The 22,577-nt window shown below is 52.3% G+C and overlaps 1 protein-coding gene across 1 annotated transcript; it reads left to right on the top strand.

The window, feature by feature from the left end:
• Positions 1-8,721: 8,721 nt before the first annotated feature.
• Positions 8,722-21,534, top strand: ATP6V1G3 (ATPase H+ transporting V1 subunit G3). The gene is made up of 3 exons (XM_079763826.1): positions 8,722-8,918; positions 18,496-18,596; positions 20,117-21,534. Exons 1-3 carry the CDS (start codon positions 8,837-8,839, stop codon positions 20,288-20,290), a joined length of 357 nt encoding a protein of 118 aa, XP_079619952.1. The 5' UTR covers positions 8,722-8,836; the 3' UTR covers positions 20,291-21,534.
• Positions 21,535-22,577: the final 1,043 nt, after the last annotated feature.

Here is a 22,577-nt window from a genome sequence, read left to right as displayed (position 1 = left end):
GGAAGGGAGAGGGATAGAGAGTTAGAAACATCGATGGGAGAGAAACATCGATCAGCTGCCTCCTGCACACCCCCTACTGGGGATGTGCCCGCAACCAAGGTACATGCCCTTGACTGGAATCGAACCCAGGACCTTTCAGTCCGCAGGCCGACACTCTATCCACTGAGCCAGACTGGTTAGGGCAGAAGTTTAAGTTTAAAAAATTTGGCTCTCCAAAGAAATTTCAATCGTTGTACTGTTTGATATTTGGCTCTGCTGACTAATGAGTTTGCCGACCACTGCCCTAGAGTGTTGGCCTATGGACTGGAGGGTCCCGGGTTGGATTCCAGTCAAGGGCACATGCCTGGGTTGCGGGCTCGATCCCCAGTAGGGGGCGTGCAGAAGGCAGCCGATCCATGATTCTCTCTCATCATGGATGTTTCTCTCTCTCTCTCCCCCCCTTCCTCTCTGAAATCAATAGAAATATATTTTTAAGGAAAAAGTGTCTGCAGAGAATGTAGCCTCGTCCCTAACGCATAGCTGTTGGTAGTAGGAGGCCCTGACTCAATTTGGAGAGGTACGATAATGTAAGAAATAATTTAAAACACACACACACACACACACACACACACACACACACACACACAGGGCCCTGGGTGGGGTGGCAGCATTTATCAGTATGCTTAGACCTGGCCCAGCTTTTGGATATCAAAAGCCAAGAAAACAAAAGAGGATTAAAATGAAGAGAAGGAGCAAAAGAACTCACAGGGCCTTTGAGAACTGGAGGAGAAGGGCAAAGTAGGTGTGGCCCTCACCGGTGTGACTCAGTGGACAGAGCGTCGGCCTGCGGACTGAAGGGTCCCGGGTTCGATTCCGGTCAAGGGCATGTACCTTGGTTGTGGGCACATCCCCAGTGGGGGGTGTGCAGGAGGCAGCTGATCGATGTTTCTCTCTCATCGATGTTTCTAACTCTTTCTCCCTCTCCCTTCCTCTCTGTAAAAAATCAATAAAATATATTTTTTAAAAAAAAAAACTTTTTTAAAAAAAGAAAAGGAAAGAAAAGGAAAGTAGGTGTGTCCTCCCAGAAACAGGGGAGTAAAGCCAAACAGGTCATGAACCTCCATCACGCCCAGGCCCCAAAGTAACGGAGAGCCACAGTGCGCACCGCGGGAGTGTCCCAGGCTGGTTCCCAGGGGCCAGACGGGCACCCATCCTCCCCTCTGACACCCGGAAACGCACATCGAAACTCACACACACACAGTGTGAAACTCACACACCAGCACACGCACACACACACACACACCAGCACACACACACACGCGCACACACACACACACACACACACACACGCACACTGGCTTCCCTCTTCCTTTTTCTCAACAAGACAGGAAGCCCTCAATACCCTTCACACAGGCGACCACACCCAGGGTGCCTCTGAGCCCTGGAGCTGCTAGTTAGTTGCTAGTTAAGATAGTTAGCCAGACGGATAGATAGACAGAGGGTAGATAAGATAGATAACTAAATTTCCTATACCCTAGATGTTTTTCCAAGTGCTTTTTTATATGTCCAATCATTTCATCTTCACAACGCTGTTACTTCACAGCTGAGGGGTCATAGAAACAGAGAAGTGAACTAACTTCCCCGAGGATGTGGAGCAGATCAAGGGCAGAAGTAGACGCAAGAGCAGCGCTGGCCAATGTCAACATACCAGCACCCACGCCTGTCATGCTGAGCTTTCTAATCCTCCCATGTTACAAAGTAAAGAGAAGGATTAAATGAATTCTCCCACGTTTTTTCACACCCGGTACATCCAACATATTATGTCAATGTGCAATGAATAAAAAACAACGAACGCAACATTTTTACAGTTTTTTTATGCACGCTACGTTTTGGAAATCTGTCCTCTAATTGCCTGTGTAGCACAGCTTACTTTGGACTGACCAGTCACAGGTCACGACCTCCGTAGGCAGGTCTGGGAAGTGGCTGCCGGTGGGCACCAGGCGGTTCTATTGTCTGGACATTTTTGCTTTATGCTTGACATCGCTCCACGTCCGGCTTCAAAAACGACGCACCTTGCAGACTGGGTTAGTGGGTTCCGCCTACGTAACTATCCTCAGCTCTAAATAAGAATGCAAGTATGGCCGAAGCCGGTGTGGCTCGGTGGATAGAGCGTCGGCCTGCGGACTGAAGGGTCCCAGGTTCAATTCTGGTCAAGGGAATGTACCTTGGTTGTGGGCACATCCCCAGTGGGGGGTGTGCAGGAGGCAGCTGATCGATGTTGCTCTCTCATCATGGATGTTTCTAACTCTCTATCCCTCTCCCTTCCTCTCTGAAAAAAAAAAATCAATAAAAACATATTTAAAAATAAATAAATAATGCAAGTATGCTGCCTGTGTTGACTCCAGAAGGAGTCTCCGTGCACAACGGCTGAGGCCGAGAATGGGAACCTATTAGACAAGAATGGGAACCCAGTTTATGCAAACGAGCTCCACCCGCTCCAGCCGCTCACCTCTGACCCTGAGCCCCGGTTCCATGCTGCAACATCAGGCCCCCTTCTCCCTCCTTCCCCCCAAAAACTACCCATGTCCTTCTGCTTGGGGGTGCAGCCCCTCCTGCCCCAGAATGTCTCCCAACCTACCCTCCTTTCTCGTGTGAGTTCCTAACCCAGCAATCTACTTGAGCTTCGGCGGGGGAGGAGTGGGGTTCATGCGGGCTCCCCAGTATCTCCGAACACCCTCCTGTGCCAATGCTCTCTGACGTCCCCTGGGGTCAGCTGCTGCTTTGGCCAAGGGAAGAGGGCATCTTGGGAGCCAAAGTCGCAGGACGGGGCGTGTCCCAGACGCCAGAAAGAGGGCACGGGGACAGGAACTACCCCCGGGGGGGCAGAGGCTACGTGACACGCCGCGTCTCTAGGTCTTGTTCTCGGCACCGTCTCTTGGACACCTTACCCCCCTTTCACGGAGGTTTCCTGAACATTCTCCGGGGTCACCGGTGGGGAACTCGGTTGCTGTTCCTTCTTCCCTCTCCCATCCCCTAAAGGAGGAACCAGGCTGAGGGAGCATTTGGGGTAGCCCTGGAAGATTGAAAATAGCCCAGCCAAGGGCAGCCTGGGCGGGAGGGGGGGGGAGCGGAAGAAAGAGGAACACCACCCCCCTCCTTGCCTCCCAGACAAGAGTTTCTAGTAAGAGAAGTGACGGGCGGATGGTGTGCAAAGCAGTCTCGGTTCTCTATCAGATGAGCTGGGAAACACCCTCTCCTCCCAAACTTGTGCTGTCCTGAGTCCCCCGGGAGCCGTTCTGACCCCCACCAGGCACACAGGGTCCCCAGGGGACACCTCATCCATGGTCCCAGCCCTGGGAGCCTCAATCCCATTTCCCCTCAAGGAATCACCTTGGAGGGATCCCCTCTCGAGCTCCCTCGCCCATTTCCTGGACAGTGGGGGCCAATGGGCAGGAGAAATGAACCCTGGGGGCTGGCACCAGTGAAGGGAGAGGGGAAAACTCGGTGGCTCTCCTCCCGGGCCGCCATGAAGAACGGATAACCGGTGCCATGGTCCATCTGAACCAACGGGGTGTTGGGCACCCTTCAGGAGCTCCATGAGAATGTCCTGCCGACCGTGACTCTAGACCGGGGAGTGATGACCCAAGAGAAAGGGACTACACCGTTCAGAGTGGAACTAGACAAGTCCCTGCGATACCTGGTGTGTGTGAAAGTCAAATAGGTTACCTACACGGAGTGGCCAGATGATGATGATCTCTGAACGCATAAGAATCTGGCCACTCAGTGTATATATATTATATATTAGAGGCCCAGTGCATGAATTCATGCATGGGCGGGGTCCGGCCAGCCTGGCCAGGGGGAGGGGACATGGGTGGTTGGCCGGCCTGCCTGCTGGTCAAACTCCTGGTCAAGGGGACAATTTGCATATTAGCCTTTTATTCTATAGGATAGACACTGAGTGGCCAGATGATTACGTGTTCAGAGATCATCATCATCTGGCCACTCCGTGTACTGTTTGGAGGTGTGACCTCTGCTCTATCCAATGGCCAACGATAAGAGCCAACGTTTTCGGAGCACGTACTACACGACATGTCTTTTCCAGACTTGATCCAACTTCATCTCCATATATACCCATGACACGGGTACTAGTCCATCCACAGCACTTTATGGATGAGGCGAAGTAACTTGCTCAAGATCTCCCGACTTATCAGTGATGTGGTGGTGGTGGTTGGGGGGGGGGGGGGGGGTTGGCCCCAGTCTCCTAGTCTTTGGGCCCCCATATGAAGCCATTCTACACCCTAACGTAAGATGACCCAGGAAGAGATTATAGATAAAAAAGAGTGATCCAAAGACTGAATCCTGGGCAACTCTAAAATTTACCCCCCAAAAAAGAAAATGGGAACGAACCAAAAAAAAATAAAAAATAGATGGGCAGAGAGCAGCTAGAGAGGGAGGAGGAAAATCAAGAATGCTGGTGTTGCCCTAGCTGGTGTGGCTCAGTGGATGGAGCGTCGGCCTGTGGACTGAAGGGTCCCGCGGTTCAATTCCGGTCAAGGGCACATGCCCGGGGTTGCGGGCTCAATCCCGAGTAGGGGGCATGCAGGAGACAGCTGATCAATGATTCTCTCTCATCACTGATGTTTCTATCTCTCTCTCCCTCTCTTTTCCTCTCTAAAATCAATATATATATTTTTAAAAAGAAGAAGAAGAAGAATGCTGGTGTCCTTCGAGGTGGGTGGAGTGATGGAGCGGAGATGACCTCGACTGCCTTTCAGACAGCGTGGAGCATCGAGGACTAATCCTCCATCCTTTAGAATAAACACCCGCACACGTGCTTCAGAGGAACTTATGGTACCGGCAAGCCACAGCACGGGGAATAGAGGAGGTTGAACAGTTACTCAACGATCTCAGGACAACTTCCTCCGACTAGAACTGCCCAGATTTTCCACGGAACCCATCCCAAGAGGCAGCATCATCTCCACCAGGGACGGGGAAGCCATTCGATATTGCAACAGGAACACAGAGCTGAACCCTAAAGGGAGAGCGTTCAGTCATTGTCCTGGAAATCAGGAGAAAACACCTGTTCGAATGGCATCTCGTGACCACCGGTGCAGCCCAATGGCTCCTCTCCGTCTGGACCCGCTCCCGTGGTCCCTACACTCGACCTTCTATCACAGTCTCTTCTCTAAGGCTCCACGCGGAAGGCAAGAACGGGAGTCTGACTCGGGGAATCACCAGGTAGCCACGGCTCAGGCCTTGGAGACACATGCTGGAGGCACACAGGAGGGTCAGGGTCACCGGCACGGAACCAAAGGGAGCGGGACATGGTGACCCCCTTCGGGAACGTGGACGTTGAAGGGTCTATCTGTTCCTGGGAGTGGACAATGGTAGCATCCACCCGCAAACAATTGGCATCATTTCACCGTCACTAGGTCTGCATTGTATTGACTTCAGAGAGGAAGGGAGAGGGAGAGAGAGATAGAAACATCAACGAGGAGAGAGAATCACGGATCGGCCGCCTCCTGCACGCCCCCCACTGGGGATCGAGCCCGCAACCCGGGCCTGTGCCCTGAGCGGAAATCAAACCGTAACCTCCTGGTTCATGAGTCGACGCTCAACCACTGAGCCACACAGGCCGGGCATGACAGTTTGAAACAGAGCAGCATCCACTCGGATTTCTCACAGTTGTACTTCATCTGAAAGAAGGTGTGTCTGCGTAATTTAAAAAAAAAAATGTTTGTTTGCCCTGACCGGTGTGGCTCAGCGGATAGAGCGTCGGCCTGCGGACTGAAGGGTCCCGGGTTCGATTCCGGTCAAGGGCATGTACCTTGGTTGCGGGCACATCCCCAGTAGGGGGTGTGCAGGAGGCAGCTGATGGATGTTTCTCTCTCATCGATGTTTCTAACTCTCTCTCCCTCTCCCTTCCTCTCTGTAAAGAATCAATAAAGTATATTTTTTAAAATGTTTGGTGCCCTCTGTGTGCCAAGCACGGCTCCAGAGAGAACCCGGAATGAAGCGCCATCTTGATCCTCAAAGGGCTCCTAGTCTGGGAGTGAGAAATGCCCCCGGCAGGTGTGCGTGAAGTGTTAGAAGGTGATCGACGGAGAAGAATCCGAGAGCTAGGGGAGGGTCTAGAAGGTTCCATCCTTGAGAGTAATCATTCTTTTCCAGGCAAAGGAGAGAAAGCTTTCGCAGGCAGAAGGAAGAGTCTGAATAATGGCATAGAGGAAGGTGTCTGGGGTTGGAGAAAAAAATGAATAGTCCGATGACCACCTGGATGGGGAGAGGGGGGAAGAAATTCAGAGGATGATAGACCAGCATAAGGAGGTCAGTTCTCTATATTGAAGGATACAGATAAGAAAACAGAAAATAGAAGTGATGGCCCAGCTGGTTGAGTGTTGACCTATGAACCAAGAGGCCATGGTTTGACTCACATGCTCAGGTTGTGGGCTCGATCCCCAGTAGGGAGCGTGCAGGAGGAAGCCGATCAATGATTCTCTCTCATCATTGAAGTTTCTCTCTCTCTTCCCTCTCCCTTCCTCTCTGAAATCAATAAAAATATATTTTTCAAAAATAGATGTGATCCATATTTAACTTGTTTTGTACACTGAGTGGCCAGATTATTATGATCTCTGATGTATCTATCTGGCCACTCAGTATACATATATATATATATATATATATATATATATATATATATATATATATATATATTAGAGGCCCAGTGCATGAATTCGTGCATGGGTGGGGTCCAGCCAGCCTGGCCAGGGGGCGGGGACGTGGGCGGTTGGCCGACCTGCCTGCTGGTGGAACTCCTGGTCGAGGGGACAATTTGCATATTAGCCTTTTATTCTATAGGATAGACACTGAGTGGCCAGATTATGATGCGTTCCGAGATCATCATCATCGGGCTCCTCAGCTATAACTGCACCTTAGAAGCAACCAGCTGGCCCTGGAGTTGTCCTTAGGGTTGAAGTTATGGTTTTAAAATACCTAGAAGCTTCGGGCCTTGGGGGAACCAGGAATGAATCTCCTGTGGGCTATGATTCAGATCCCAGGGCCACACCGACATGGGCAAAAGAGGAAGGAGCATCTGAGCGCCCTGAACAGAGGTGATGACGGAATAAGAGGAAGTCTGAGTAGAAACGAAACTTCAAAAAAGAGAAACCAAAAAAATATGTATATATATACACTGAGCACTGGCTACACTTTTAATTATAGCTATTCAAAACATTCAACGTTCGATTTTTTTTTTTTTTTTTTGCAAGTTAAGCACAAGCAAAAATCAGAGGTATTCCTGGGTAATCCTCTATCATTGAGCCTCCGGACTTTTTCCAAAGGGCACCGATTTTGTATTTAAGACTTTGTCATTTTCATTAACTTTTTTTTGCATTTTGCAGGAATACAAAAGAAATATACAAGTATTTAGAAAAGAGAATCAAAGAGCAGGGGCCTGGTACACACCACCCTGATTCGAACACTTCCTGTTTAACAAAGTGACTGTGAGTAATATGTCCATGTCTCTCTCTCATCCAGCAAACACATCCCCTCTGACCCTTGGAATCTTTATAAGGATGTATAACTGAACACTCAGTTCATCACTGAAAATTATAATGATCACATCGTATTATATAGATATGTAAAATATATAATATTTTTAAGATATGTATTTTTTATTTTTGTTATTATTTTTAAATATCTTTTCATTGATTTCAGAGAGGAAGGGAGAAGGAGAGAGAGAGAGAGAGAGAGAGAGAAACATCCATGATGAGAGAGAATCATGGATCGGCTGCCTCTTGCACGCCTCCTACTGGGGACCAAGCCCACAACCCGGGCCTGTGCCCTGACCGGAATCGAACTCGGGACCCTTCAGTCCGCAGGCCGATGCTCTAACCACTGAGCCATTTTAGCCAGGGATATATATGCGTAGATGATTTCTATGGAACTGCAGCACCTACAGCTGATTCCCTGATGGCTGACTCCGTCACCACCCGAATGGCTCCCTGGGACTCGAACACACAGCCGGCCAGAGAGCTGGGCCCTCCTTGCCCTCCCCACCCCCCCGAGGCAGGTCACTCCCGACACCCCAGGTCTGGGGAGAAGAGGCAACGGCCTCCTGCTCCATCTCTGTGCACCCAGCCAGGACTCCCCCTCGGAGCCAGAGCCGAATCGCTGGGTCCCCAGGCATCATCGAACCACTAGAAACCAAGAAAACGCCCTCCAACGAGAGCCGCCCAGAGCCGTGGTCGGCAAACCGCGGCTCGCGAGCCACATGCGGCTCTTTGGCCCCGTGAGTGTTTAGCCAAGGCCAGCTTAGGAGTCCCCTAATGAAGTTCATAACAACGTACCTACCTATATAGTTGTTAAAAAAATGTGGCTCTCAAAAGAAATGTCAATCATTGTACTGTTGATATTTGGCTCTGTGGACTAATGAGTTTGCCGAGCACTGGCCCAGACTAAGACCAAAGAAAGGCCTTGTCGGTCCCGCAAGCAGGTCCCGCTTTCTCGGGGGAGGCGGGCGGTGGGCGGGAGAGGTGATGATCAGAAGCAGACGCAGCCCCTCTATCACGTGGCCCTGTCTCGGGGAGAAGAGCTGAGGTCGCTAGAAATGACAGCGCCCCCCACCCGCCCGGCTTCCTCACCTCGACCCAACTTGTTTTTCTGGATTCCACCCTTGGGCTCCCCTTGGGGCCCGGCTCTCCCTCCCTCCGGCCCCATCCGGCCCAAAGCTGTGTTTACCACGCCAGCTGTTGACACCCCAAGCAGAGGGGCGGGTGATCTCCAGCCGGATAAGCAGCAGCCCAGTCCCTTCCCGGAATCCACAGAAGCCACCAGACTGGACGCCAAGGCGGCCGCCATGGCCAGCCAGTCCCAGGGCATCCACCAGCTGCTCCAGGCAGAGAAGCGGGCCAAGGACAAGCTGGACGAGGCCAAGAAGAGTGAGTCCCCTCTGCCCGCCCGCCCGGGAGGGACTTGGCACCCCTGGATGCGGGGGGGGGGGGGGGGGGGGCGTGGGGTGGGCATGGGCCTCAGCAGCAGGCCAACTGGGTCCCATCCCCCTCCCGGTGACTCCATGGCCCCCGGGGCTGTCACGGGGACAAAGGTCTCTAACTCAGATCCTCCTGAGAGGCTGTGAAATGCTCCTGGACGTGGAAGTTACGGGGACCCGGGCTTCCCCCGTCTCTGCAACTTCCTGAAGGCCCCACGCCCCTGTCTGTGTCGCAAGCTTGTGAAAGGCGTGAGAGAGAGAGAGAAGCTTCCAGAATCTGCAGGCCAGTGAGGACACTCCGGGGTGACTTATCCGCCCTCAGCGCCGGGCCCGTTTCTGTAAAATTATGATCATGCAGCTCAGGGCTCTCTCTCTCTCTCTCTCTTGTCCTTCTCTTGATGACTTTGAATTTCCGATGTTTCATAATATTTCCATTTCATTCTCTTTTTTTCTTTTTTTTAAATTCTCACCCGAGGATATTTTTCCATTGAATTTTAGAGAGAGTCAGAGGGGGAGAGGCAGAGAGAGAGAGAAACATCGATGTGAGAGAGACACATGGATGGTGGATGCCTCTTGCACGGACCCTGACCAGGGCCCTGGGCCGGGGAGGAGCCTGCAACCGAGGTGGTGCATGCCCTTGACTGGAATGGAACCCGGGACCCTTCGGTCGCAGGCCGGCGCTCTATCCACGGAGCCACACGGGCCAGGGCACAGTCTCATTCTCTAACCTTCCGTTGACTGGGCCATGCATCTAGGTACTTGCCCATAGAACCTTCTCCATAAATCTCAAGCCCCGTCCTGGTCACTTTCCTGTCCATGAACTAGGGACCACTCCTACTCCCTCTTTGTGGAGGTGGAGACTGAGGGGCCATCCTTTGAAAAAGGTCGTAATTCGGAAAATCAGGAAAGATTGTGCCGGGCACCACGGGGAACGGTGTCTCGTGGAATCCTCACGTGAACCCTGTCACAGAGGGAGAGGGAAGGCTATTGCCCAAGTCCCCCCGACAGGAAGTGGGGGGGGCAGGGCCTGGGCGGGGTCTCACTTCCAAGCCAAGATCCCAACAACCACGCTCCCCACAACGCCCATCACCTCTGCCATGAGGACGTCCGACGTCACGCGGCTGCACCTCGAATGAGGGCTGCGTGGGCCACCCCCCGGGTTCTTCCCACCCTCCCATTTCCCATCATCACTTGACCTACAGTCACGTGTGGCGCCCTAGCTCAGTGGTCGGCAAACTCATCAGTCCACAGGGCCAAATATCAACAGGACAACCATTGACATTTCTTTGGAGAGCCACATTTTTTAAACTTAAACTTCTTCGAACGCCACTTCTTCAACATAGACCCGCCCAGGCCGTGGTGTTTTGTGGAAGAGCCACGCTCAAGGGGCCAAAGGGCCGCGTGCGGCTCGCGGGCGGCAGTTTGCCGACCACGGCCCTAGCCGGTGTGGCTCAGTGGATAGAGCGTCGGCCTGTGGACTGAAGGGTCATGGGTTCAATTCCGGTCAAGGGCACGTGCCCGGGTTGTGGGCTCGATCCCCAGTGCGGGGCGTGCAGGAGGCAGCCGATCCGTGATTCTCTCTCATCACTGATGTTTCTATCTCTCTTTCCCTCTCCCTTCCTCTCTGAAATCAATAAAAATATTTAGCTATGTATATATATATGATAACTTGGTTCAGTTACTTCCTCCTGGTTACAGATAGAGGCCACGCCTTACACTTGGCTGTTGTCACTCTTTGGGTGAGTTGGAGTGACGGGGGCAAGGAGAGTGAGCCATGGTGTCTGGAACGGGAGGTGGCACAGTAGTCACCACGCCAGACAGGCAGGCAGTAGGGGCCACATTCAGTGCACTGGGGTTCGAACCTCAGGTAACCATTTTCCTTTCCATATATTGTTATTGGTTTCGGAGAGAGAAAGGGAGAGGGAGAGAGAGAGACATTCATGATGAGAGAGAATCATTGATCAGCTGCCTCCTGCACACCCCACACTGGGGATGGAGCCCGCAACCCGGGCCTGTGCCCTTGACTGGGAGTCCAACGCTGACCTCCTGGTTCATAGGTTGATGCTCAGCCACTGAGCCACACCAGCCGGGCCAATTTCCTTTCTTTCTTTCTTTTTTTCAATATATATTTATTTATTTCAGAGAGGAAGGGGCGGGAGAGAGAGAGAGAAACATCGATGATGAGAGAGAATCATGGATCAGCTGCCTCCTGCACGCCCCCTACTGGGGATGGAGCCCGCAACCCGGGCATGTGCCCTTGACCGGGATCGAACCTGGGACCTTTCAGTCCGCAAGCCGACGTTCTATCCACGGAGCCAAACCGGTCAGGGCTGATTCAGGTGGTTTTGACCAGAGATTTCTCCTTTTTCCAAGTCACTGGAGGAGAAAGGTGTCGTGAACCATGTAAGCTGTTTGGAGGCGGGTGTGGGGGGGGGGGGGGGGGTATCGCCCAGAACAATGTAGCCTCCGATGCCACCACACAGATAACGGCCAAACATCACTTCCTTTCCCCGGTATGGGAAGGGCACCCTCGCTGATCGGTACACGAATGCCCATCGCATCTGCCAGTAGCTGTCAAGCACTTGGGTAATTTTTGTTTTCTCCGTCTCGGTTCATGAATATTCAAGCAGACACTCCACCTGCCATAGGGAAACACTCGGGGAAAATATTTTGACTTTCAGCCACTCACCTCTGGTGCTCCGTGTCCCAGGGGACGTTTGTCCGTCCGTCCGTCCGTCCGTCCGTCCGTCGGTGGGCCCCCGGCTGCGGCCAGGGCGGGCGGGGAGCCAGCCGTTATCTGACCTGGCCATCAGCTGTCGGAGCTTATGGTGACAACTCCGCGGGCCACGCCCACCATATGACCGCTCAGAGGTCCCGGGCGAAAGCAAACCTGGCTTTTCCCACCCGGGTTCACTCGGTTTTCTTTCCTTCCCTCCTTTCATCCAATAAGTATTTAGGGGGTGCTATTTGCAAGCCACGGTGAGCTGTACACGGATGACAAAACCTAGACTCTTCCTTCAAGAACTCCCCAGGGAGATAAGTGCATAGATGAGAAGGGGGGGGGGGAGGAGAGAGAGAGAGAGAGAGAGAGAGAGAGAGAGAGAGAGAGAGAGAGGAAGAATGTTACGGGAGGAGGGTCAGATAGCCATCGCTTTTATAAACCCAGAGCTTTTGCTGTATATTTTTTCCCCCCATAAAGAAATTCATTTGACATCTGACAGATCAGAAGGCCAAATAGAGACTCAGAATGAAAACCCGTGAGCGAAGGAAGTGAGCGCCATTTAGGAGGTCTAGGGTCACTTTCTCTTTCTTTTTCCTTCTTTGTTCGCCCTCACCTGAGGACATTGTTCCCATTGCTTTTATTAGAGAGATAAGAAGGGAGGGAGGAAGGGGGAGAGACAGAGAGAGAGAGAGAGAGAGAGAGAGAGAGAGAGGGGAACATCAATGTGAGAGAGACACATTGATTGGTTGCCTCCTGCATGCACCCCGACTCGGGGCCGGGAGTCGATCCTGCCACCCAGGTCCATGCCCTTGACCAGAATCCAACCTGAGACCCTTCAGTCCTGGGCACAACACTCTAACCACTGAGCCACACCGGCCAGCATTTCCTTTCTCTTTCTTAAACCCATTTGTTTGAAAACATGCCCAGCCCTTGCTATAGCAGGCTCCTGAATATATATATATATATTTTTTTTTCCTTTGTCTTTTTTTTTTTTACTTTAAAAAAGTTCTTCCTTGTTGAAAGTATTACATATGTCCCCCCCTTTTCCCCTCATTGTCCCCTCTAGCCCCCGCCCCACCCCCCTGCCCCAGGCCTTCGGGGCGGGCGGGGAGGGGGGGTGAAGGCCTGAATATATATTTAAAGAAGAAAGACAGAGACGGAGGGAGAGAGGGGGAGGGGCGAGCACAGACAGAGCCATCCACATGTTAATCATTTCAGAAAAACCCAAGATTAATGAGGTGGCAGCGTTCATATATTATGCTGCAGAAATATTAATGCATTCCACCGAGGAGGCCGCCTCAGATCCCCGGCGTCGCTGCAGAATACGGTGTGCGGTGTAAACGCGTTGCCTTGAGGAATACAGACCTGCTCCTGACTCTCAAGATAATCACCAGCTACTGAGGGAGACAATGTGGGGGGCGGGGGTGGGGGAGAAGGTAGGAGCAGACTGTAAGCAGGGCTGAAAGGCAGGGGGTGAGACCACAGAGCACAAAAAGCATTGCCTTTAAAAAAAAAAAAGTTTCTTTATATAAACTTAAGTTTCTTTGTAGAAGTTTTTTTTAAAAAATATATATATTTTATTGATTTTTTACAGAGAGGAAGGGAGAGGGATAGAGAGCCAGAAACATCGATGAGAGAGAAACATCGATCAGCTGCCTCCTGCACACTCCCCATTGGGGATGTGCCCGCCACCAAGGTACATGCCTTTGACCGGAATCGAACCCGGGACCCTTGAGTCCACAGGCCGACGCTCTATCCACTGAGCCACACCGGTCAGGGCTGTAGAAGTTCATTAGCGTCTCGGAGCTTCCGTCTTTTCTTTTTGTAAAATGCACGCACGGCCGAGGAGTTTCAAGGATCGGAAAACTGTAGCTGAGATAGTAGATTACAGACTAAATAGTTGGGGTTGTTTTTTTTTTTTTAATCCTCACCCCGAGGATATTTTTTTCCATTGGTTTTTAGAGAGAGTGTTAGGGAGGGGGAAGGGAGAGAGAGAGAAACATGGATGTGGGAGAGACACATGGATGGGTTGCCTGCCACGCATGCCCCGACCAGGGCCGGAGATCAAACGGGCAACCCAGGTACGTGCCCTGGATTGGGAGCCACTGAGCCAAACCGGCCAGGGCAATAGTTACGTTTAACATGCAAACTACTTACTTGTATTTTACTATAAGTCATAGCAATGGAAGAATGGAGCAGAACACTCCAGTTTCAGTCTTTTTTTTTTTTTTTATAACAACTGCTGCCAGTTCTGAGTCAACTTTTCCTGTAACCAGAGAGACCTGGCCTGTTCCAGTAAGATGACTGGAAACGCTCATGTACCTGCCCGGCCGGCGTGGCTCTGCGGTTGAGCGTCGACCTAGGAACCAGGAGGTCACAGTCTGCTTCCTGATCAGGACACAGGCCCGGGTTGTGGGCTCCATCCCCAGGGTGGGGCGTGCACGATCCATGATTCTCTCTCATCATGGATGTTTCTATCTCTCTCTCCCTTCTTCTCTGAAGTCAATAAAAATATTTTTTTTAAAAAAAAAGAAAAGCTCAGATATTTGCTTTTATTCCCTGATTGTGGATTAAATTATATGCTCAGCTCAAACAGCCTGACCGTCTAGGTCTTTATTTACTTTATTTATTATTTTCTTTTTTTTAAAATATATTTTATTGATTTTTTACAGAGAGGAAGAGAGAGGGATAGAGAGTTAGAAACGTCAATGAGACAGAAACATCGATCAGCTGCCTCCTGCACACCCCCCACTGGGGATGTGCCCACAACCAAGGCACATGCCCTTGACTGGAATCGAACCCGGGACCCTTCAGTCCGCAGGCCGACGCTCTATCCACTGAGCCACACCGGTTTCAGCTATTTATTATTTTCTTAAAATATATTTTTATTTATTTCAGAGAGGAAGGGAGAGGGAGAGAGAGAGAGAGAGAGAGAGAGAGAGAGAGAGAGAGAGGGAGAGAAACATCCATGATGAGAGAGAATCACTCATCGGCTGCCTCCTGCACGCCCCACACTGGGGGTCGAGCCCACAACCCGGGCCTGTGCCCTGACCGGGAATCGAACCGTGACCTCCTGGTTCCTAGGTGGATGCTCAACCCACTGAGCCACACCAGCCAGGATCTCCTTTCTCCTCCGATAACACACTGGCTATCACAGTAACGCAAATTCGTTCTCGCCCGTCTCCAGAATGCCAGCCACGGCACACTTTTTTATTTTTTTCCCCCTAAATCAGCTAATTGCCTATTTGTTCCCAAATAGGCACGTCTTCTGAATCATTTCCACCCGCCCCTGGATCTAATCAACCCTCCCCCGTGCCAGTGGCTGTCTGGCCTCAGGAAGACATGCCTTTTAACAAACTCGTAAACCGGACGCGGTTCCCGGAGAACTCGGCGGCCCCGTCTGCTGAGGTTTGTGGGCCTATAAATACCCGCTCCTGCCTTGACGGCCCACAGACACATGGGCGACTCCGGGGCATTACGGGGCTCTCGTTCCTCCGAGGGGGTCACATTAAAATAATAACCACAGGCATTTTCATCGACGAGTAAATACCACTTGGTTACATTCCACCCAGGAGCTACAGAAAACCCCTTACGGTATATATTTTTAAATATATATATATATGGAAAGTGCAGCCCTCACTGGTTTGGCTCAGTGGATAGAGCGTCAGCCCGCGGACTGAAGGGTCCCGGGTTCGATTCCGGTCAAGGGCATGTACCTTGGTTGCGGGCACATCCCCAGTGGGGGGTGTCCAGGAGGCAGCTGATCGATGTTTCTGTCTCATCGACATTTCTAACTCTCTCTCCCTCTCCCTGCCTCTCTGTAAAAATCGATTAAAAATATATTTAAAAAAGAAAGAAAGAAAGAAAGAAAGAAAGAAAGAAAGAAAGAAAGAGAAGTGGGAGGGCGCCCCCCTTTCCCCGCAGGGGTGGGCTGTGGCCTCGTGTTTAACAGCACCCAGAAGGGTGTTGCTTGTTTTCCCGGGCGAGTCAGGGCGGAAGCAGCAGGGTGCTTAGGAGCAGGTGGAAACCTCCCAGCGCCCGCGTAGTATTTAAAGCCATGGTGGCCCGGCCGGCATGGCTCAGGGGTTGATCATCGGCCTGTGAACCAGGAGGTCAGGGTTCGATTCCCGGTCAGGTCCCATGCCCGGGTTGAGGGCTCCATCCCCAGGAGGGGGCGTGCAGGAACGGCCGATCCATGATTCTCTCTCCTCATGGATGTTTCTCTCTCTCTCCCTCTCCCTTCTTCTCTTTAAAAAAAAAAAAAGAAGGGGGTGGGAGAGGCCGGGGAGAGGTCAATGGGGGGAAAAGGAGACTTATGTAATACTTTACACAATAAAGAATTTCAATTTTTAAAAAAAGAAGAAAAAACCATCAAAAAATAAAATAAAAAGCTGTGATGTATGAGAGAACCCCGTTTTCCAAACCAAACATCAGAACGTTTGGCCTGATGAAGCTGTAAGACCTTGTAGGGACTCGGTGACCAAATATTGGCGTGTCACACTGAACGTCTGCCCCCTGGTGGTCACCGACGTGGGGTGTGGCACAGATGGTATTGAGAAAGAATAGAACTCCTTCTGTTTTTCATGCTTAAGAAGAAAGAGGTCTAATTTTTCTTAATATACACTGAGTGGCCAGATTACGATGATCTCTGAACGCATAATAATCTGGCCACTCAGTATATATATCTTAGAGGCCCGGTGCATGAGTTCGTGCATGGTTGGGGGTCCGGCCAGGGGGAGGGGACATGGGCGGTTGGCCGGCCTACCTGCTGGTCGAACTCCTGGTCGAGGGGACAATTTGCATATTAGCCTTTTATTCTACAGGATAGACACTGAGTGGCCAGATTATGATGCGTTCAGAGATCATAGTAATCTGGCTACTCGGTGTATATACATATATTTATTGATTTCAGAGAGGAAGGGAGAGGGAGATAGAAACATCACTGATGAGAGAGAATCCTGGATCGGCTGCCTCCTGCACACCCCCTACTGGAGATCGAGCCCACAACCCAGGCATGTGCCCTGACCGGGAATCGAACCGTGACCTCCTGGTTCACGGGTCGACGCTCAACCACTGAGCCGCGCCGGGTCCATACATGACACAGAGATCCGGAAGCAGCTCACAGCTCGGAGGGAGAGAAACGGAAAAACCATCCCCGCTCCGAGGCCACCAGGGCTCTTACAAACAGAGACATCAGAGAGCAGGTACGGAGATGACAGGTGAACGCTGGTGACGCTTGGCTTCTAAAAGCTACGCATTCGGGAAACAGCCGATTGGGTTCCCGCTCTGCACGGCACACCCCACCCTTGGCAAAGGGGGTCCCCACACAGGCCCAAGAGGAGAGAGAGACTGTGGGACGTGGGCAGGGGGAGGACGGCAGAGAGACAACCCATTCGGAGGGAAACTCGCCTTTCCCTGCAGCTCGCCGTGTCTTTCAAGTTTTAATGACCCCGAAGTGTTAGTGCCTCACCCCCTGTGGGCGGTGGGGAGGGGAGGGGGGACACAGCAGCGATGAATAGGAGTCTATAACCCCCCCCTCCCCAACTTCCTCTGGTTGCATCACGTGCCTGGCTAATGATCCCCAGGGCACGGCGTCTGTCTGCGCTGCCGGCCGGCGAGCTGGCTGAAGGCTTACACCTTCGCTCTTAATAAAAGCGGGGAGCGCGCTCCCTGAGTCAACTCCCCGCCTTTAAACACGATCGCTTTTACAACCACTTCCAAGTCCCCCATCGAGAAGGCTACTCAAAAAATATATATATATACATATATATATACATGTGTGTGTGTGTGTGTGTGTGTGTGTGTGTGTGTGTGTGTGTATAAATACTTTGATGTGCTCTGGGGCTTGCTTAATCAGACATTCTGGAGGGGAGGCGTGGCAAGGGAAAAAAATCTCAATAAAAGGCTTTTAAAAGCCGTAAGCGGGTTTGATGGAGTCTGAGCTGCGTGTCTGGGGGCGCTGGAGGCCTGCCAGTGGTAATGGGGTCCAGCCGCTGGGGCCGGAGGACGCCTGGCCGGGGACCAGGACCGAAAACGGGACCCCATAATGTCTTTTTCCGGGGAAGTGACAGCCGAAGTCTGTCCTGTGGCTGTCGCTGCTGTGAGGAAGGGGGGTGGGGGTGGGGGGGGATATATGTAAACATGTTTGTGGGAAAGCGCATAGTCATGCCCACGTTCTAAAGAATCGAACTGAAAAAAAAATGTTTTTTTAAATGTCATTTTTTGTTTGTTTTTTTATTAACTTCAGAGAAAAGGGGAGAGGGAGAGAGAAGCATCTATGATGAGAATCACGGACCGGCTGCCTCCTGCACGCCCCGCACTGGGGATCGAGCCCGCAACCCGGGCCTGTGCCCTGACCGGGAATCGAACCCTGACCTCCTGGTTCCTAGGTGGACGCTCAGCCCCTGAGCCACGCCGGCCGGGCTAATAGAGTTTTTTAGTGACGTTTGCATTCTAGAAAAAATCATCAAAAAAATAACCCAGCCCTAGCGGGTTTGGCTCAATGGATAGAGCGTCGGCCTGCAGACGGAAGGGTCCCAGGTTCGATTCCGGCCAAGGGCACACGCCTGGGTTGTGGGCTTGATCCCCAGTGGGGGGCGTGCAGGAGGCAGCCGATCCATGAGTCTCTCTCATCATGGATGTTTCTATCTCTCTCTCCCTCTCCTTTCCTCTCTAAAAATCAGTAAAATATATTTAAAAAAATAAAATAACCCAGACCCGCCCCCCTCGTATGTCTAAAAATCAAGCTTGAAACTCCGCGTGTCTGACAGAGTGATGTCACGGCTTCTCCGCTGTTGGTTTCCAGGAAAGGCGAAGCGCATCCGGCAGGCGAAGGAGGAGGCTATGGTGGAGGCGGACCAGTACCGGATGCAGAGGGACAAGGAGTTCCGAGTGAAGGAGGCGAAGGTAAGCCCGTGGGCACGGCATTTCCGCCGCGTGGACCCTAAGACGTCCGTATCCGTCAGCGGGGATGCCGACGGCACCCGGGGGAGCAGACACGGGCCGGCCGAGGCTGAGTGTCAGACCAGATCTCACCCACGCGTGACCTCGTGCCTCTTCCACGTCAAGGCCTTTCGATTGGTCCTCTAAAGTGCCAATCACCCGTGGTTAGCTCCTGCCCCAGGGGTCGGCAAACTCATGAGTCAACAGAGCCAAATATCAACAGGACAACGACTGAAATTTCTTTAGAGAGCCAAGTTTTTCAAACTTAACCTACATAGGTAGGAACGTTGTGATGAACTTAATTAGGGTCCTCCTAAGCTGGCCTTTGCTAAACACTCAAGGGGCCAAAGAGCCGCATGTGGCTCGCGAGCCGTGGTTTGCCGACCACTGTCAGTACATATTAAGCATTATCTTCTCAAATACACACATGGAAGGGACTGTTTCAAGGATGATTCACAACGACACATTCCTGACCAACAGGTTTTCCTGAGAGAAACGCTGCAGAAAACGTGTTTTTTTGTTTTGTTTTTACTATACACGTTGACTGGTAGAATCAGTAACTGCTCTGCCGTGCTGTAGAACGGGCTTGTGGGCCCAAACGTCCATTGGCAAACTCAAGATTGACCGGTGCCCAAGGTCCGTAGGGTTGCCAATGGCCGGAAAGTCTTCTGGTGCTTCCTTATGTCTTTCTACCTCTGTCTCCCTCCCCCTTCCTCTCTGAAATCCATAAAAAATAAAAATAAAGCCCTGACCGGTGTGGCTCCGTGGATAGAGCGTCGGCCTGCGGACTCAAGGGTCCCAGGTTCGATCCCGGTCAAGGGCATGTACCTTGGTTGTGGGCACATCCCCAGTGGGGGGCGTGCAGGAGGCAGCTGATCGATGTTTCTCTCTCATCGATGTTTCTAACTCTCTCTCCCTCTCCCTTCCTCTCTGTAAAAAATCAGCCCTAGTTGGTTTGGCTCAGTGGATAGAGCGTCGGCCTGCGGACTGAAGGGTCCCAGGTTCGATTCTGGCCAAGGGCACAGGCCTGGGTTGTGGGCTCGATCCCCAGTGTGGGGCGTGCAGGAGGCAGCCAATCCATGATTCTCTCTCATCATGGATGTTTCTATTTCTCTCTCCCTCTCCCTTCCTCTCTAAAATTAATAAAATATATTTTTTTAAAAATCAATAAAATATTTTTAAAAAAATAAAAATAAAATGCAGTGACACCCCTTGTCGATAAACATGGGGTGATGATGCTGAACCCACATTTGCTTCTTACTGGGCCGAGGTCAACGCTGGAAGCAGCCGCGACCTGCCGGGGACCCCATCCCCCTGGTGACCCTGGGGATCCCATCCACCCTCGGAGAAAACCCTGGCACACGACCCCGGACGTGCACGCATCACGGGGCGTCGCGGGGAAACGGGGCCAGAGCAGATTCCCCCTGGGCCCCGCGCAGGGCGGACGCCGCGTGCGGGGCCGTGACCCTGTCCCGTGTCCGCAGGCCCTGGGCTCACAGAGCAACCTGGCGGAGGAGATGGAGGCGCAGGCGCTGGAGAGGATCGCGGAGCTGACGGCGAGCTACCGCCGCGGCGTGGAGAGCGTGCTGGCGTGGGTCCTGGGCACGGTCTGCGACGTGAAGCCACAGGTGCACCTGAACTTCAGAGCCACCGACTGACGCCGGGGCGCGGGGTCCCACACAGCGCTCTCGCCCGTCACCTGCCTGCTCGTGGCTTCCCGTTTTGTGGGTTTTAAAAAAAGATATTTTACTGATCTTTACAGAGAGGAAGGGAGAGGGAGAGAGAGAGAGAGAAACATCCATGATGAGAGGGAATCATGGATGGGCCGCCTCCTGCACACCCCACACTGGGGATGGAGCGTGCAACCTGGGCATGTGCCCTTGGCCAGAAACGAACCTGGGACCCTTCTGTCCGCAGGCCGATGCTCTATCCAGTGAGCCAAACCAGCCAGGGTTGAAGTTTATTTTTAAAATGATCGTCGCTGAGACATTTAGCTAGTCACATCACACAGTTCTATCTGCAAGTCCATATTAAAACGTGTCCCCCTTTTCTGCAAATATTTATTTGTGAAAGAAGCACAGCGCTTTAAAAAAAAAAAAAAAAGATGAGGTACCTTTGGAGGGCGTGGGGTTCCCTGCGTCCTCAAATCAAGTCAACCCTGCCGGGACGCGGGCCCCAGAAGGCACATTTACCAGGACGGCGATGGGACCCTAGCCTGTCTGGGTCCACCTCCCAAAACCACCGGTGACCGTGACCGTGAGCGTGTTACTAACGCCTGCGTTCCACCTCCCTCATTCACACGGAAGAGTAACTCGGTTACACGGAGACTCACTGTAAAGCAACAGACAACGAGATACCCATCAAACGCTCAGAAGGTTACCCGGCCCCTCGTGAGCGATGGATGAGTTTTGAAGAATAGTGGTAGCCTTGGCCAGTGTGGCTCAGTGGATAGAGCGCCGGCCTGAGGACCAGAGGGTCCCGGGTTCGATTCCGGTCCAGGGCACGTACCTCGGTTGCAGGCTCCTCCCCGGCCTGGGGCCCTGGTCGGGGCGCGTGCGGGAGGCAACCCATCCATGTGTGTCTCTCACATCGATGTTTCTCTCTGTCTCTCCCTCTCTCTTCCACTCTCCCTAACAATCAATGGGAAAAGGTCCTCGGGGGAGGATGAACCCATAAATAAATGACGATAATAATAAAGAACAGTGGCAGTTAACGAAGCCAAATGATGTGTCTCTCTCACACCCATGTTTCTCTCTGGGTGTGTCTCCCCCTTCCTCTCTCTCTCTCTCTCTCTCTCTCTCTCTCTCTCTCTCTCAAAATCAGTGGAAGAAAATATCCTCTGGTGAGGATTAACTAATAAGAAAAATTTAAAATAACTAAATAAATAAATAATAAAGTTGGGGTGCCCACCCTCTCTCTTGGGCCCTGCCGTCTCGTTGCTATTTGTGGGTTCATTGCACGCTAATCCTCAGAAAAGCAGAGGGACCTGTGTGTCCCTGCCTCCGTCCAGGGGACCCTTTTCCAAGCTGAACTTGAAGGGGCGATGTCCCAGGCCAGGCAGTGTGCAAAGACGTCGCTCCCCAATACCTGGGAACAAAAACCCTAAAACCAGGAAATGCTGGCCAGAGGCAGCCCAGCAGCCAGCCCTGTTCAAGCTTAGGGCTCCCCCCACGGGCGCCGGTCATTCCGTCTCCAAACACTAGGTGGCGCTGCGCACTCGCTTAACTTGGAACCCACCCAGCCCCGCCCAGCATTTGAAAAAAAGAGAAAAAACAGAGAAGAGGCGAATTGTCCTTCGTGGATTTGCTGGCCCGACACAGATCCTTAAGGAAAGGCACGTGAATGATGTCACCGTTGTTTCATTAAGTTTTGGGAGTGGGGGCGGGGGGGTGGGGAACGCATCCTTGACTTGGGATTGCGGAGAGAAATTCGGATGAGCCTTTCAAAACCATCCCATTAGCACTGGAAGGCTGCTGTTCAGAGAGAGAAGAAGTCAGACACCCTGGCTGGCGGGCTTGCCTGGTTTTAGACAGACGAGGATCTCCTTGGCTACCTGATGGCCCGGATAGCATGTGTGTGTGTGTGTGTGTGTGTGTGTGTGTGTGTGTGTGTGTCGGCCACAGGTTTTATGTGACAAAGGCGACGTCTGAGCTGGCTGGCGGCTTTGTCGTCCGGCGGGGGAGTCGGGCGCGCAGGGCAGGTGCTAATGAGGCCAAGGTCGCCCCGATTCCATTCCTGCCCGGAAGGAAGGTGCGTGCCGCTCACAGAGCCCAACGCGCTCCTGGGCTCGGCGGCGACCTTGACTTTGACCAGCCCCTCCCACACGCCAACGCCGGGTCTTCAAAGACTCCCGCGCCCGGGGACGGCCCGCGGTCGGAATAAACGAGAAGGTGCGAACCACGCCAACGGGTCTCCTGCGAACGGCCGGTGCACACGGTCGCTCTC

Source organism: Cnephaeus nilssonii, assembly GCF_951640355.1.
Source record: "Cnephaeus nilssonii genome assembly, chromosome: 23".
In the NCBI taxonomy this organism is placed as follows: domain Eukaryota; kingdom Metazoa; phylum Chordata; class Mammalia; order Chiroptera; family Vespertilionidae; genus Cnephaeus; species Cnephaeus nilssonii.
Note: the sequence above shows the minus strand (reverse complement) of the source record. Positions and strands in the feature narration are given on the sequence as shown.